Source organism: Patiria miniata, unplaced genomic scaffold, assembly GCF_015706575.1.
Source record: "Patiria miniata isolate m_02_andy unplaced genomic scaffold, ASM1570657v1 HiC_scaffold_3, whole genome shotgun sequence".
NCBI lineage: Eukaryota > Metazoa > Echinodermata > Asteroidea > Valvatida > Asterinidae > Patiria > Patiria miniata.
The window spans coordinates 10,938,125-10,953,647 of record NW_024037069.1 but is presented as its reverse complement, the minus strand read 5'-3'; the positions used below and the strand labels follow the sequence as shown (position 1 = coordinate 10,953,647).

The window sequence follows — 15,523 nt, the reverse complement described above, 5'->3', positions numbered from 1 at the left end:
CAGGTGAAAAACAAATCAATTGTTTTCTAAGCGTTTCGGATATGAATCTTAAAAGGTAATGGATGTCCATTTGAAAACACTCAAAATGCTAAATGCAAAAAGTATTAAATGAAATATCCTTCTTAATCGTAACGAAAATTGTTCTGAGCAACTATCACATTCCACGCGAAATAAGAATGGGAGCTTTACATAATTCTCTGCATTTTTACTATAGATGGCGCCCTACTGAGTGTACGTATAGAGATCAGTGACTATTATTGTACACCCGAGCTCATTAATATTTTGTGACCCAGAGGCAGCTTGTAGGAATACAAAACTTGTATAGCTTGCAACTCGGGCGATTTTGTCCCCAAACCACCAACTGTCATATTGAGCGCATAAATAGAGGCGGGGGCTCAGTACATTCGAGACCTGCTGCATGGGCTAGAGATTATCAAACGTTTTAGGGTGGCTTGGGGGAGGGCATATTAGCAAAAAAAAAGTCTAATTGGAAATCTCTGATAAAAATGTGGCTAGACGAAAGTTTTGGGAGCTAAAGTCCCCCCCCCGAACCGCGCCTGTCCTGTCACACTCTCTCCACGATGGGAATCTCTCAGCGCTAGGGTGGAATATCCACGTTCACTTCGTAAGAATGGATGATCAAAGGTAATCATGGACGAATCGGCCATATTTTGTGGGTGAAATAACAATATGTACTTGGACTGTGTAGGTGTTTGGGCCGATGTGGTTGATTGTAATCACGCTAATTAGCATAATTAATATTTGCATTTACGGAAAGTCCGTAAAATTACGGCGAAAATACGGAATATTTCACTTTACGGAGTCCGTAAATTTACGGACATTTTAACAGTGTACAAAGTCTATGGAGAGACAAGATAATGTTTTAAGTATTTCGTAACAAAATTTGAAATGTTTCTCAGTCCCAGATTCATGTTTTATCATCTGTTTTGCAATGACCCACCTTCATTGAGATGATATATGAAGAAAAAAGCAGCGTCAGGTTGCAACATTCTTTAAAAAAAACCACCCTTTTCAGTGGGAGGGGTGGCTTGACCGAAATTCTAGGCTGTTCGTCAAGCTTTGATAAACATGTTTAACGATGTAATTTTGTGGTGCACCTAGTGACGGGAAATGTTCCCCTAGTAGCTCCTTTTTTTAAATTTTTTTTTCTGTAATAACGTGAAATCACAACGTTTTGAATACTACTCTGTGCCCGTTACCCTAATTTTGGGTGTCACTACAAAATCACATTTTCCTACCGTGCAAACTTCCAATCCGTAATAATTGTATATACAGTAGCCATGTCAGTTTGTATGGAAACAAGTTTCTCATAATGCTGGTGGGGGTATAGGCCACAAAATACTTAAGATATTCCCTCTTCCTGGCAGACGAGGAAAAACTGAATTGGAGTTGGACAAACGGTTCGTATTCTTCGAGAGACAAAAAATACACTTAAAAAAAAATACATCTTTGTTTCTTGATTATCAGGAAACGCAGTCTGTATATCCCGGGGTGCCACTGAGACAATGAAAAACTAACTGACGGCGGTAGCTGGTTTACTGTTACTGAAATAATTAACCACAAAAACTCCCTGCTGAGAGCTAGTCAGACGTTTTTTGCACTTTTCAACCATTGTTTGTGTGTCGGGGAGGGACATGGGGTGAATGAGAGGTCATATTGCTGCGTGCACCTGTTGTACGTTTCACTCATAAAATCATACAGTGCCCTGTACAAACTTTACAGCTGCAAATGTTCATTAAAAAGACCTTGATTACCTATTCTATTCAGAATGGTTGTATACTATAAAAATAAAAAATATCATCAATGACTGACCAAGAAATCAAATAAAAAGAGTTTTGAGAAATGATTGTTTTGGTCAAAAACGGGATGTTGAACTTCGAACCAATTAAAAAAAGCCGCTCGGTTTTTCACGAGTTGGATTGGTTGTTGCGTCAGTGACGCAATCGGGCCAGCTGATCGTGTCAAGATGGCGGATCATCACGGTAACGGTCAGGTTTCGGAGAGATCACGGACTGATCAGAGGCCCCTCCACCCGGAGGGAGCAGGCAGGGTAAGCACATATTGGCTTAAAAATATTCTCCTTGTATCTGACTTGCATGGTGAGGAGAGTTGAATGACCGGTCAGCGTCTTGGCGCAGTAAACGTGCACGCGAAATGCACCGAGCGTCGTCCTGACCTCTCCGTTTGTCTGCGTGCTAATGAGTGGGTGATGATGGCGTGTGTGTTGCTTGCATGGCCGGCCCGCCGCGTGCATGCACGCAAAAACGATTGCCTTCGCTAGTTCGCCGGCTTCGTGCGTGCGTCATGACATGTGGCGGTGACTTGAAGGCTAATCGTAATCCTTGTGTGATCGATTATTTGTGGGTTTCCCGTGTGGGTCGAAAGTGGGGTCAGCTCATTACAATAGGTATGCATATTTATAGTAGCCACGGTAGCCACATGGTGTTACATTTTTCAAACACGTGTTACGGACAGTCCGTGGCGTGAGTCTGTGGCATTCGTGGTGACTCTCTCACTCCGGCCAGTTGTGTGTTCGTCTTCCGCACATGGACTTACCAAACAAAAGAAAGTCTTGGGGTCGATCTTTTTGTCGTCGATCGTTACACCGGTGTCTCCTTTGTTGTACCACATACTGATAAAGCAAGGACTTGTGAGGGTGATGTGTACAGTAAACAGTGTCCACAGAAAGTAACTTTGTAGCTGTTGAAGGAATTCCCAACTTGTATGAATTTCAACATCTGGAATCAACAATTGGTAAACCATGCATGTCTTCAGTTGATCCATGGTTGATCATACAACCAGTCCACTTGCAGGAGTTGGTACATCCACTGGCACGTCTTCAACAAGTTCAAGTACCACAAACTTCCCTTGTTTCTTCCATCTGAACTACTGTTGAGTGCCATTGTAGTTTGTACATGTACATGTATACACATGGTGGTCAGTCTGTTTTTGTTGCTTTAGGCCAAGCTTTTGCCTAGTATTTTCACTGCTGGCTTGCTGCATTGCAAAGTTTTTGTGTACATTGGACGCCGTCATTCATTCAACAAGACCAATGTCTGTGATTCCTGTTAACAAGGAGGAGCAGAAGCAGGTAGGTACATTGCAGATTCTTGAGTAATTGATTAAAATCATGAGGATATATGATTTTTTTTTAGGTATTTTGATTCCAATTGGACTGTTACCACTTAACTTACCACTTGTCTTTGTCTTTGATAAATAGGGATGTAACTAATAGACTATCCTTGTTCTATGCTTAGACTAACAATGCCAAGCAAGTATTAAGTCCAACTGTTAAAAAAAAAACATTACTTGCACGGAACCAATCTTTCATCATCACGATTCTAAGTTCTGGCAAAGGCCCACTATTTGGAAACTGAGTAATTATTTCAATATTTGTTATGATATGAAACACTTTTTAAACTGTTAATGAAAAATGGAAATATTGCATCCTGACGCCACTTTGTTTCATCAATATCTCAGTGAAGTTCAGTCATTGCAAAAATGTTGAAAAGACATGAATGTGGGACTAAAAAACAAGTTCCAATTTTGTTAGAAAATAGACTTTGTACACAACCAAAGAAATGGCGTCTGAATTCTTTCCAGACTTTGAACGAAACAAAGGAAACAGTGTTTGGTGCTATGAAATTCCGAAACGTAAAGATACGAAGTTGAGTCGCTGTTAAATCATGTTAAGTATCTCATTTCTTATCAAATGAAAGAAACTTGTCATCTATGATCACTGATACTGAACAGGCATGCAGGTAAAACTGCCAATATTTCATGTCTTTATCATGCTCATGTGTTTCTTACAAACACATGGTGAGTCAGATGACCAACCCTTTCACTTCAAGGAAATACTACTTTGTGTGATGCAGAACACTGAACAGTCAAGACTAACAATAAGTAAATGGCGCCCTCTATCAGCCAATTCTAACCAGCTCTAGTCCAAGTCCACAGTACAGTTGTATAATGTACAATATAATACGTAACTTTGTGCCAGGTCTTAAACACAGGGTAAATGTACTTGTGTGGAATTTCAGTTCATGTCAGCCCTATCTATCCCAATGCTTTTTCAGTATAGTTTGTGTTTGAAATCAAATATTGCCTTCGGCATAGTGTCATGTATGGATACATGTATGGGTATATCACTTGAATCGGCCTGTGATATTAAAAGCTTAAAAAATATACAAGGTCACGCATTGCATGTCTCGTCTGTATCAGCAACGTGATTAGGCCCAAATTACCTAAGTCTTTAAGCAGATTAATATCCCTTAAAATAACGCAATACTTCAATTAAGAAAAAAAGGATATTTGTAAAGTTTCAGTTAATTTAAATAACAACAAATATACTTTTAAAAAGGTTTAAACACTAGCAAATCATCTTTTGCAAATTCAGTTGCTCAAATTAAAAAGGTCAATAAGGATATTTAGGTTTAGACTGTTCAAACATCAACTCCATACATGTGGTGCACCTGATCATAAAATAATCTCATTAAGGTATTTGGATAGCATGTTAATATGGTTGGTTCTATTCATAGGCTCAGTCCCTTTATGTATGGGTACGCATGCTGTGTTTGAATGACAAAAAGAATGTTATCTACAGTCCACAAGGTCATGCTTTTGTGATGTGTAATTTCCTCATCTGTACTCCAGTGACTATGATTCGAAAACTGCGGTGCCCATGACATTTAATTCCAGAATGTTTGCTACATGTACATGTTTGATGAATGTACAAGACGTTCAAGTTCCTGTACTGGTACATGTATGTGCACTGTACAATGTACATGTACATGTATGTGCACTGTACAATGTACATGTACATGTATGTGCACTGTACAATGTACATGTACATGTATGTGCACTGTACAATGTACATGTACGTGTACATGTACATGTAAATGTGCATGTAACTAACACATGTACATAAACTGGCACATGTTCTTTACTGGGTGTACATATTTTCAAACAGATAAATGTTCACATACATGTTTCATTTAGTTGTTAATGCATTTAAAGGTAATAAATGTACAACATTTGCTTTTGCTATAATTTTCAAAAATGGATGTATTTCGGGGTAAGTATTTTATAGCAAATATTGCTACACGGACCTGTTTAAAGTTTCTTGTTCATTAGATGCTGGAAAAACCAAGAATTATGCTCTTGTAGTCTGGTTCCCTCAGCCTAAACGGAGCAATGTATTAACGTCTGGGAATTGTCAGGTCAGGGAACCAGACGAGCTGGGTTGCACCGGTTCATGGATGTGTAACCGATTGCAAACAAAATCTAGACCTGACTGACCATCGTTTGAAAGTGATACAAAAATTACACTTTTTCTTGAAAATGACAGCACACCAGGTGCCATGATTTCACAGGATGTTTAGACTATATTTCACTTGCATTCAAGTAAGGTATTTCACAATAATTAATTTGGTAGTTTTTATGTTTGCAAAAATGTATGTCGTATACTGACAGGACTCAAGGGGAAACGTGCATTTAAGTAAATGTGAAATTAGCTTTGCACCTGGCATGCCTATACACGTATGTGTCTGTAAATTAACAAAAAAAAAAGTCCACAAGAGATTAATTTTATTGTCAAGCCTGCATGGTTACAAATTATGGATAATGACTGCATGATTAGCGAGATTTATGCCTGTGCCTACACTGTACATGTCACTGCACTCGTGATAAGATCAATAATGAAGCAATTACAATGCACATCATGTACGTATTGAAAGGTCAGCGAATGATTTTTGCAGAAACTGAAGAATTAGAATTTCAAAATTACAAGTCAAACCTGAAGGATGATATTTGTCACTTATAACGGTAACTATTCTTAGTATTCGGCATTTGCCGCTTTGTTTTATTTTAGAATATGCATGTAAATATACAAATCCTCTTTGTTAATTTTAGTGTTCAGCAGAAGTTACCGGTAGTCAGTTGAGATAGGTACAGTGTTTAATTTGAAGTCTGTTTACTTTAATATGCAGGCAGATGTCTCCAACCAGTATGCACGATAAACGTACTTTGTACTCATAAGATAAAACCTAAACAGAAACAATACACTCGACTGAAAGGGAAACGTAAAATCGTAAGCATTGGCTGCTTATATTGATTTCCCGTCCATCGTTAGAAGAAAAAAAAACAAGGGAAGAAAAAAATCCAGTTAGCCTGCCTCTGCCCGCATCCACCCACCCCTGCTGTTGAGAGCTGGATGAAGAGAAAGTTCAAGAGCGTTCACACCGCCAGCCAGAATATTTAATAATTAAGGGGGGGAGAGTAGACGCAAAAGAGACAGAGTACACGCCGCTAGGTACATGTACATGTGTGCAGTGGAAATCACCTCCGCAGTAGGCAAAGAGTACCCGTGGATTATTTCTTATTTTTTGTCGCGGCCGGCTGTTTTGAAGTGGGCACAGCGAGACGAGAGAGGAATTAGCTGAAGGAGTACATCTGCGCAAGGAACTGCCGTAGATGCAGAAACCATGCAAAACCAAGACTCGGTCTCGCCGATGGTCTCTGGCCGGTTTAATCAGGTATCGTTTAATAAATGCCTGCTTTTGTAATTGGGGCCGGTGGTGTAGTGACGTAGGTTGGGGGCGCGAGTTGAAAGTGGCAAGCTTAATTGGGCGATGCTAGTCTTGTAAGAAAATTTAACCAATTTGTACATTTCCATGTAGGCTCGTGCTGTACATCATATGTAAAGTATACATGTACATACATTGATTAAATATGCTGTTCAATGTAGTAATATGCATTTGTAGGTCCGGTAATCTGATGAAGATGCTAGCAATAAAAATCTTAATTGTACACTTGTACAAAGTTCATTGGCAGAAAAATGAAAAGAAATGTTTGTTGTTCCTCCATGTAATAACCGTTGAATAAATATACACGTACAGATAACATGAACGATTACACAAGGCACTGTACATACAGTTGTATGATGACCTACTCTTTGTACATGCACAGTGGATCATTTAATGAGTGGTGCACAAGGCGAGTGGGGGTGTCACATACGCATATAATATACACGTATGTATAGTATAATGTGTTGTGGGCAGTTGTGTTATCGTTCTTGTACCATGTACCCGTGGCAGACCTACATGTACATGTACCAAGTCTCACACACCTTGGACTATTCACGCCCTCACACACCGAACAATTGTAATCACACGCCTAACGCTAAATTGTTTTAAAATAATATTTTGTGGGTTTTTTGGGGACAAGAATACAGAAACATGTTTCGTGTTTGGGTTAACATTTTGGCGACTTCGGTTCTGCACAAAGATATAGCGCTGCACGGTGTGGTAGGGAAACCCTCGTCTCCAGGGCCAACCAATGGCCTGGAAATGAAATTATGCTAAGCGCTGCTACGGTATTCTACTTCCTAATAAATAAAGATAAACAGATATAAATTATACATATTATTTTTAAAGCTCTTTGTCATTTTTTGACAAGCGCAGGTGCACGCAAATCCCACTAGGCAGCTAGATCAGGCGGTGGCATGTACAACTTGATCGACCGCCTGTACAACTTGATCAGGGCATGTGCAGAGGAGGCGGGGGGGGGGGGGGGGATTAAACACATATCAAATGTACATGTAGAATAATCAAATATCAAATTATTAAAAAAAGGAACACTAGTAGTACCATACATGTTGTAGTATGTAAGATCTTTTAAAACATATTGAAATTAAAACACAATCCCTAAACGTACGTACATTTGTCAGTGTAAAACAGAATTACAGTACAGTAAGCAGTGTGCTTCTTAAAAACCCTAACCCTGCCAGACACAACACAGTGCATCAGGTGGATAAGTCTGGTGCACAATGAGCTTCCAACACCAGTGCATCAACGGGCCACTTCTGAGACAATGAGAGCTAGTCCCATTGAACAATCCTGCTGCATTTGGTGACCGCATCTTGCTACACTAGTCTATAGGCAAACTTGTCACTTATAAGACAAGTGTTGCATGTTGCTGCGTTTGGCAGGGTTTCTAGCCAAAATACCCTAGAGGGTTAGGGTTTTAACAACAAAATTTCAGTAATTGCTTAAAAATTAAGGCTAAATTGAAGCAACCTCGTTCCCAGGGTGTCAAGCAGTACGTGCCCACCACTACCTACTCTCTCGCCCTGATATTGGATCATTTGCATACATGTATGTGTGCAAGATTTTTGAACACGTATGCAAATGAGGAATAGTCTGGTGCCTGCATGTGCGTTACATTAGCGTTTGTTTTTGTATGCGGTGTCTGGGGTAAAAACAGCATCAATTCGTCACGGTGTGAGTGACGAAAACACAAAGTTTTTTCAAAATTAAAATGTAACAATCTTATCCAGACAATATGCAGAGTCACATTTCATATTAATATGAACAAATTGGAAAATAATGATTATTTTTGAGAAGGTGTGGATGTAATAATTGCAGTGAATGTGAAAACACCCAAGGCACGTTGGAAATAACAACACCGTGACCACCTACACGATATAAATCCATTACGGTATTCAATCAGGATACAGGAAGAAAGTTTGTTATCCAGGGCTTACTAATGGAAACGAGGTTGGAAATAAAATAAGCACTGGGGACGAGGTTGAAATTGAAGCTTTTTTAACCTTCAGTACTATGAAGAAGAAGAAGACATGGCTTGACTTCATTAGTTTAGGCAAAGTGACCCCATGCCCTGGTTGTGAGATTTATGAAACGCTCTGCGTATCAGTAATCTGCTGTCCATTTAAATCTGTCAGATTATAATGTAAATCCACTGTGGTGTGATACATTTTGTGTATTTAAAGAGTATATTTGTTTATTTTATAACATTAAAACTGCATAAAAATTTGCTTTCAAGGCGTCTGACATCTGATATCACGATTTTCTTTGTTCATGTACCCTATTAAACACAAAGGTAAAAACGGGTGCAGTATTTTTTTTTTTAAAGTCAGTTATTTTCCAACGATGGTTGGAAAACCATTGTTGGAAATGTATACAAAAGTCCACTTTTCTTGGAAATGACAGCACACCAGGTGCCATGATTTCACGGGATGCTTTGAAACTACTACACGTATTATTTACTGACAGTAAAGTAAGGAATTTCATAATAATAGTTTTTTTTTGGCAAATGTTGTATTACCTTTTATGGTACACATGTGTGTATCTACGGCATTCAAAAATACAGCTGTAGTTGCTTTCCAATTGGATTCAGTTAAGTGAATATGCATTTCACTTTTGAGTTCATGGAGAGGTCAGGTTGCACGTGGCCAGTGTTCAGCCCCTCCCGTATTAAAGTGTGTGAATGGTGACTTGGCCAAATCTAATTGCATTATTCCGCATGGAGAGACTGACGTTTGTAGATTGGGATTGGCAAAATAACTGCTGGACCATTGTGAATTAAACCACAGAGGAATGTTTGCAAGAAATGAATATGCACGCGGAGAGGTTTTCAGCTGATAAGGCAGGTGACGTAAACGCAATTTACTAATTTGACAAAGAAGATAGATAATGTACATGTTGTGTATGGAGTCTATAGTAGAAAATATAAAATTGACAATTCTTTTCTTGGTTTGATTTAGTTTTCCACGTGATATTCATTTTTATGCTGTTAACCCTATCAGAACTCAACCAATCAAACCCCAACGGCATGTTTTGTTGGAATCTGTCAGGATGGGTACAGTACCCCTAAACTTACATTGGGTTGGCACACCTCCAGAGACAAAGTTCTGAATTTGTGTGTACAGTTTCCCATATGGTGTTGGAATTGAAGTGGCCAGGATGGGTATGGTTCCTAGTAAATCATGCTAGGGAGTTAGGGTTAATTAATACCTGGGCAATTCTAGTGTTATGGCACTGTCTGCGACAAAGCTTAGCGAACAAACCGGAAAATATATTTTTAAAATAAATCTTATGCATGTATCCGTCATCAAGTAATAGTCAAGGAGATTACATACTACTACTAGGAGTTTTGGATCATTTCTCTGAATCATTAATTAGATGTCACAGTTAAAGCGTTCGTCCATCATTTGCAGCCATCCGAAAAGTAACTGACGTAATTATTGTTGAAAAACATACTTGGTTGCAAGATAGTAAGTGGACTTAAACTCCCTGTGAAATTATTCTTTCTGGCAAGCTGTCAGTTTTGAAGTAATCAACGAAAGAAGGCCTTTCCAACGGTGCTTCTTAAGATGCACCGTAGGAAATTTAAATAAGTAGTTCGTTTTGTTATTCGGCGAAGCGCGCAAGCATTGACACGACGCACACGCGCGCGCGGTTGCTATAATTCGTCGGATCAGTGCGCGACATCGCGTATAGCTGCAATGCAAAACAATTCAAAACATGATTCAGCAACTTTAGATTTGAAATTGAGATCCTAGAATGATGTTTTTCTCGGAATATACAGCTGAAGCTGAGCTGAAACTTCATCAGGTTAGTTGTTCAGTATCCTTCATTAGATTTTGAACACTTTTGTTTCTTCAAACGAACAAAATGCACAAATTACAATTGATGGACTATATCTTTAATTGGCTCTGTCACGGATATATATACATGTAACACTTTCTTTCATTATGCTAAATTGCCCATGCAAATACATGTACATGTATTGTATGTAGATACTGGGCAGTGCATGCATATTAAGAATTTGCAAAATCACCTTTCGTAATCCTGTTAACAATGGGCTATTTTTGTCAGGTACTGGTAATCGTGACGACTTCCTGCCTTTACCCACATCACAGAATGAAATTTTCATAAGACTTCATTCAAATCGTTGTTATTTTTGTCACCTCCTTTGTGTTGCCCAGAAGTGGAAATTACACGTATCCTGTTCTTCAGAAAGCCCACATAAAATTTTCATAAGACTTCATTCATATCATTGTAATCCCAAGACGTGTACTTTTGTGACTAGCCTTTTGTCCAAAAGGTAAAAATACCCTGTCCTTCAGAAGGTCCACATCCTGTAGTCAGGCTCCTTCCTGTCACTGTGTCAGGCCAATTGATATCTCTCAGGGAGAGTTCGAAACCTGACACTCACTTTTGTAACCTTTCCTTTTTTATACTCACTGCACTGCTGCAGTGAAAGTTCAGGCAATACATCAGATCCACACTGCACTGGGCCCCGGAAAATAATAAATGGGACATTTTCACAGATCGATATTTGCTTGGCCAGCACAAAATGCATTGCCCCCAAACTGTTGCTTATTGAGAGTGTCAGTGAAAGGTGCATGCACATCCATGTGACTGTCCTGTGCATTCATAGGGTGGCACGCTGTTAAACCATTGGTTAAACTCGAAGCCATGTTCAACTTGATTGCTACCGATGATGCTGGACCAGAGAAAGTGCATGTAAGTCCAAAATGTTAGTTTATGTTAATCCTAACTTTCTTAGCTCTCTTGTCCAGAAGCAGCCTAAATCCTCTAATAATATCCTCCAATGGTAAACTGTTCAACACTCTAAGCATGTGAATCCTTCATCATCCACTTGTTGTTGTTGAGGCCTCGACTCCTGGATCCTTCGAAATCCTCCACTGGGTTTGCTGGCATGTTATCACATAATCAGATTTCATTGCTCTTATGAGTTCATTGGCCCGTGTAACTTAAAGAAATCCTCCATTGTTAGCCTGTATTGTTGATTGGCATGGCAGTGCCAAGGCCCTACATGTAAATGTTTGGAGTAAAGAGGCTGTACACTAAACAGTGGTATACCATAAGTTATCCCACGAGCAGGAGTGTTAACACGGAATAATGTAGTGCGTCTGTGTCCCACATACCACGAGGCCGAAGGTATGTGGGACACAGACGCACTACATTTTCCATGTTCCACGAACGCGAGCGTGATAACGAATTTATCTTCAAGCAAACTTGACGCACAGTAAAGATATGGAACACGCACGCTGTACACAAACTTTTCAGCGGTTGTCCTATTGCACGTGCGTGTTGTATGGAACGGCGCTCGCATCTTAAAGCGCAATACGCGGAGTGAGGCTGTGCTACATGGTTATATACATACTAGCACGGCTTGTGCTATGGAGTGACCAATCAGGATCGAAGATTCAAGTTTACTTGAAGATAAATGTATATGGTGGATGCCTGCCCTAGTACATTTTTGGGGGCAAAACTAGCCAGGGACTCGATCCTCCAACCTCAGTTGGGGCCTGCAAATCTTGATCCTCCATTATCCTCCAGAGCTCTAGGCAAAATCCCGTTACGTTCTCAATCCTGCAAAATCCTCCAGTGCTTTGATTTTCAAAGGCCCCCAATCCTCAGAGAATTGGGAAGGTTAGGGTTAGTGTCAGGAGAGCATTACACAACCAGAAGCCTGTGTTTGTGTAACACATGCAAATTACTTGTGACTGTACATGTATTTTCTGATGATGTATCATTGTGGATGCCTTGCAAAAGTACCCCCCCCCCCCCCCCCCCCCCCCCCCGCCCTTCCCAATAATGACAAAGCGATAGTTCAAGGCATAGGATCTTTATTTTGCAAATTAACTCTCAAAAACGAAACTGCCAAAATATTATGAAGTACGTTTTGCAGTCCACTTTATTGTGAGTAAATATTATTATATTAAACATCCTGTGACATCATTGAACCTGCATGGTGCTGTCATTCTCAAGAAAAGACAAAGTTTGTATCATAGTGTCGATGATTAGACCTATAAGTATAAACCATTGCTGAGAACCAACAATTTTCTCAAATACTGCATTGGTTAAATGGCCTTGAGCCAGCTGGAGACTCCATGCATGTACAGTACATACATGTACGCTTGGGTACTTTCCTTCCACAGTGCTGACAGTGCCAGCACTGTGCCACTTCCTGTGACCTATGGAACATGTACATGTACATGTATACTTCACGAGCTGCACATTGACTGTTAAACAGTGATGTCTGCTGTAAATTTATTCGCCCTTACATTTACAATGTCAGTCGGTCCGTTCCCTGATTTTACGACAAATGCCCATGGTCCGGTTCATACTTCATGTGAATAAGAAGCAAATCTTACATCAGGATTCGTTAACTGCGCAAATTAGCCAGAGTTGAAATGTGTTGACCTGTTTTGTCTCAAATTCGCGTTGGCATTTGCTTTCGCGATGGCCTTTAGGCAGACTCTGAAAGTCTATTGCCCTGGTACCTCTACCACCTGCATGTACATGTACATACAAAGACGCTACAACTTTATGTAGATGAAAAATAGGAGTGTACCGTACTTTGAGGCATATGCGTCATGAACCTTGTATGCTGCTGTAGGCAGTGATGCTAAGCTACGTGTACATGTACATGTACATTGTATGGTATGTGTGGCAGTATAGCACATGTCAACCCACACAGAATGCAAAGATTGATCATGTTTTGATTAAAATCAATATGGAAGAAATACGCATGTACAAACAAAATACCAGTAGCAAACTTTGCTGAAATGATACCAACCCCTTCCTGCCCCCCCCCCCCCCCCAATTCCACACAGCATCCGGAATCTCATTCCAAGACAGCTGGTCATTACATACAACCCATGCACACCGGCAAATATTGGGCTGTGCCCTACAAGTGACGACAACGGGCATGAAAATTGAGGCCGTCCAAAAATGTCACAATCAGTGTTTTGATATTGCGCAGAGCAGAAGTGCATATCCGTCAAATGGAATCAAAATGGAAAATGGTCGAAGCGATCGACAGCGATGGCTTGATGACCCCCGTGTCATATATCTCAGCTTTTTATAGGATGAATCCAATCTCGAAATTGGGTCATCACTTATGTCGGTCCAAAATGAACATGTCTTTGACAGGTTTCAAAAAGGGAAGTTAGGATGGAGCACTGAATTGAATTGAATATTCAAACCGGTAAAAAGCTATTCGAATATTTGTTGTGTTTGAATATTTGGAATATTCGTTGATGTTCGAATATTCGAGACAGCCCTAATTTTGTTGATGTGACGTGACAGCAAATCAGTGCTTTCTTATCATTATTTGTTTTCAACTTGATATGAGTTTGAGTGAATTAGTGTACAGCCCCTCCTCCCACCCACGTCAGAATCTGAGATGATTGATAGAAATTTGTTTTGCATAAAAATTTGAATCTGGATGAAAGAATTGTGAATTTGCAGGTTTTTAAATTTTATTTAAGAGAGTTCAAGCAGTAAGTTAAAATATATCCAAATCAGATGTGGAGTGCCTTTTCAAATCACTTGAATTTGACATCAATCACTGGGAATGCGAACAGCGAGACTCTCCTAGTCCTACATGCACCTTGAGAAATTGAAACAATTGATTTAGCAGAAATGTACATTGTACGTGACACAATATTACAGTCGCATGTAAATTCTGTGGTTTGAATTGTTATAAATAGAGCAGAAACAATTCTGTTTGTGGTGCAGGGGAACTACATGTAGTTTCTTTCCTTTTCAAGCATGAGCAGTAATATAATGAGAAATGACTCAAATTTACAACAGTATACATGTATGTGATTGTTTCCCAAAAACATGTGCCCATCCTTCCTTGTGCCCAGTCATGATTTATTGTGTCATACTTTTCGTATTAAAAGAGAGTCACATGAATTTCGCAAAAGTTCAATTTGTAGAGTCATTGTCTATGAAGTTTGACATTTAAACTGTACATTAGGTAATCTAATACTGTGGAAGTGAACGACTGTGCACAAAGTACATTGTTTAGTAGTGTTTGTTTATCTGTTGTGACATCACCGTCACCAGGAACTGACACTCCATCGCCGTTCATTGTTATGAATAAGCCATTTTGTCCAGAGGATGTACATACATTGTACATGTACATGTACATGTAGGCACCGGTAGTTTGGTGTGAGTGATGATATTGCAGTACAGTCGAGTTTCGTTATATAAGTATAACAAACTCATTCGGACCTAGCCAAATTGTTTGTTATACCATAATTTTGTATTAAGAGGAACATCAGTCCCATTCATTGTGCATATAAATGCACAGTCGGGACCAAGGCTTTATGTTTGTTATAACCAGAATTTTGTATTAACAGAGTTTGTACTAACGAGAGTCGACTGTACTTGGTTTTGAGCATGGAGCTATAAAAACGGAATAGCTCAGTGTTTTGAGTAAGTTTTAAGTAAAGTCTGTTGAGCCAATATGGCCCATCAAACCGGATTTTATCTCCAGTTTCAGAGGTATACCAATGTAAAGTGACAGAGAATTATTTTGTTTCCCCTGGACGGGATGCCAGTCCATCACAGGATACCCATTTACTTCTGGGTGGATTGAGGCAAGTGGGGTGAAGTGGCTTGCCCAAGGACACAAGATATGACCAGCAGCTGGATTTGAACCCCTGACCCTCTGATCACGAGTCACAAACCCTAACCACTAGGCCACACTCCCCGAGCAGTTTTGACGAGCCACATTAATTGTTAAAACATGTATTTTGGAACAGTCCTTGGATGGATAGTTATGAAATATCTAGAAACTAAAAGTGTTTTTTTTCCATCCGAATTGGAATGTAGCCCTTTGAAATTAGACTGTCCTCTAAAAAAATTGTCATGATACT

At 39.6% G+C, this 15,523-nt stretch overlaps 1 protein-coding gene across 2 annotated transcripts in view; it reads left to right on the top strand.

The window, feature by feature from the left end:
• The first annotated feature begins 2,346 nt into the window (after positions 1-2,346).
• Positions 2,347-15,523, top strand: part of LOC119737293 (S-adenosylhomocysteine hydrolase-like protein 1) — a 45,062-nt gene continuing 31,885 nt past the window's right edge. Inside the window, exon 1 of one of the 2 annotated variants that reach the window (XM_038211518.1) lies at positions 2,347-3,112. In XM_038211518.1, the coding sequence (XP_038067446.1) occupies positions 3,074-3,112 (39 nt within the window). In that variant the 5' untranslated portion in view covers positions 2,347-3,073. Of the gene's footprint in view, positions 3,113-11,063; positions 11,349-15,523 lie in introns of those variants that run through there. The other variant, XM_038211517.1, reaches the window with a different exon arrangement.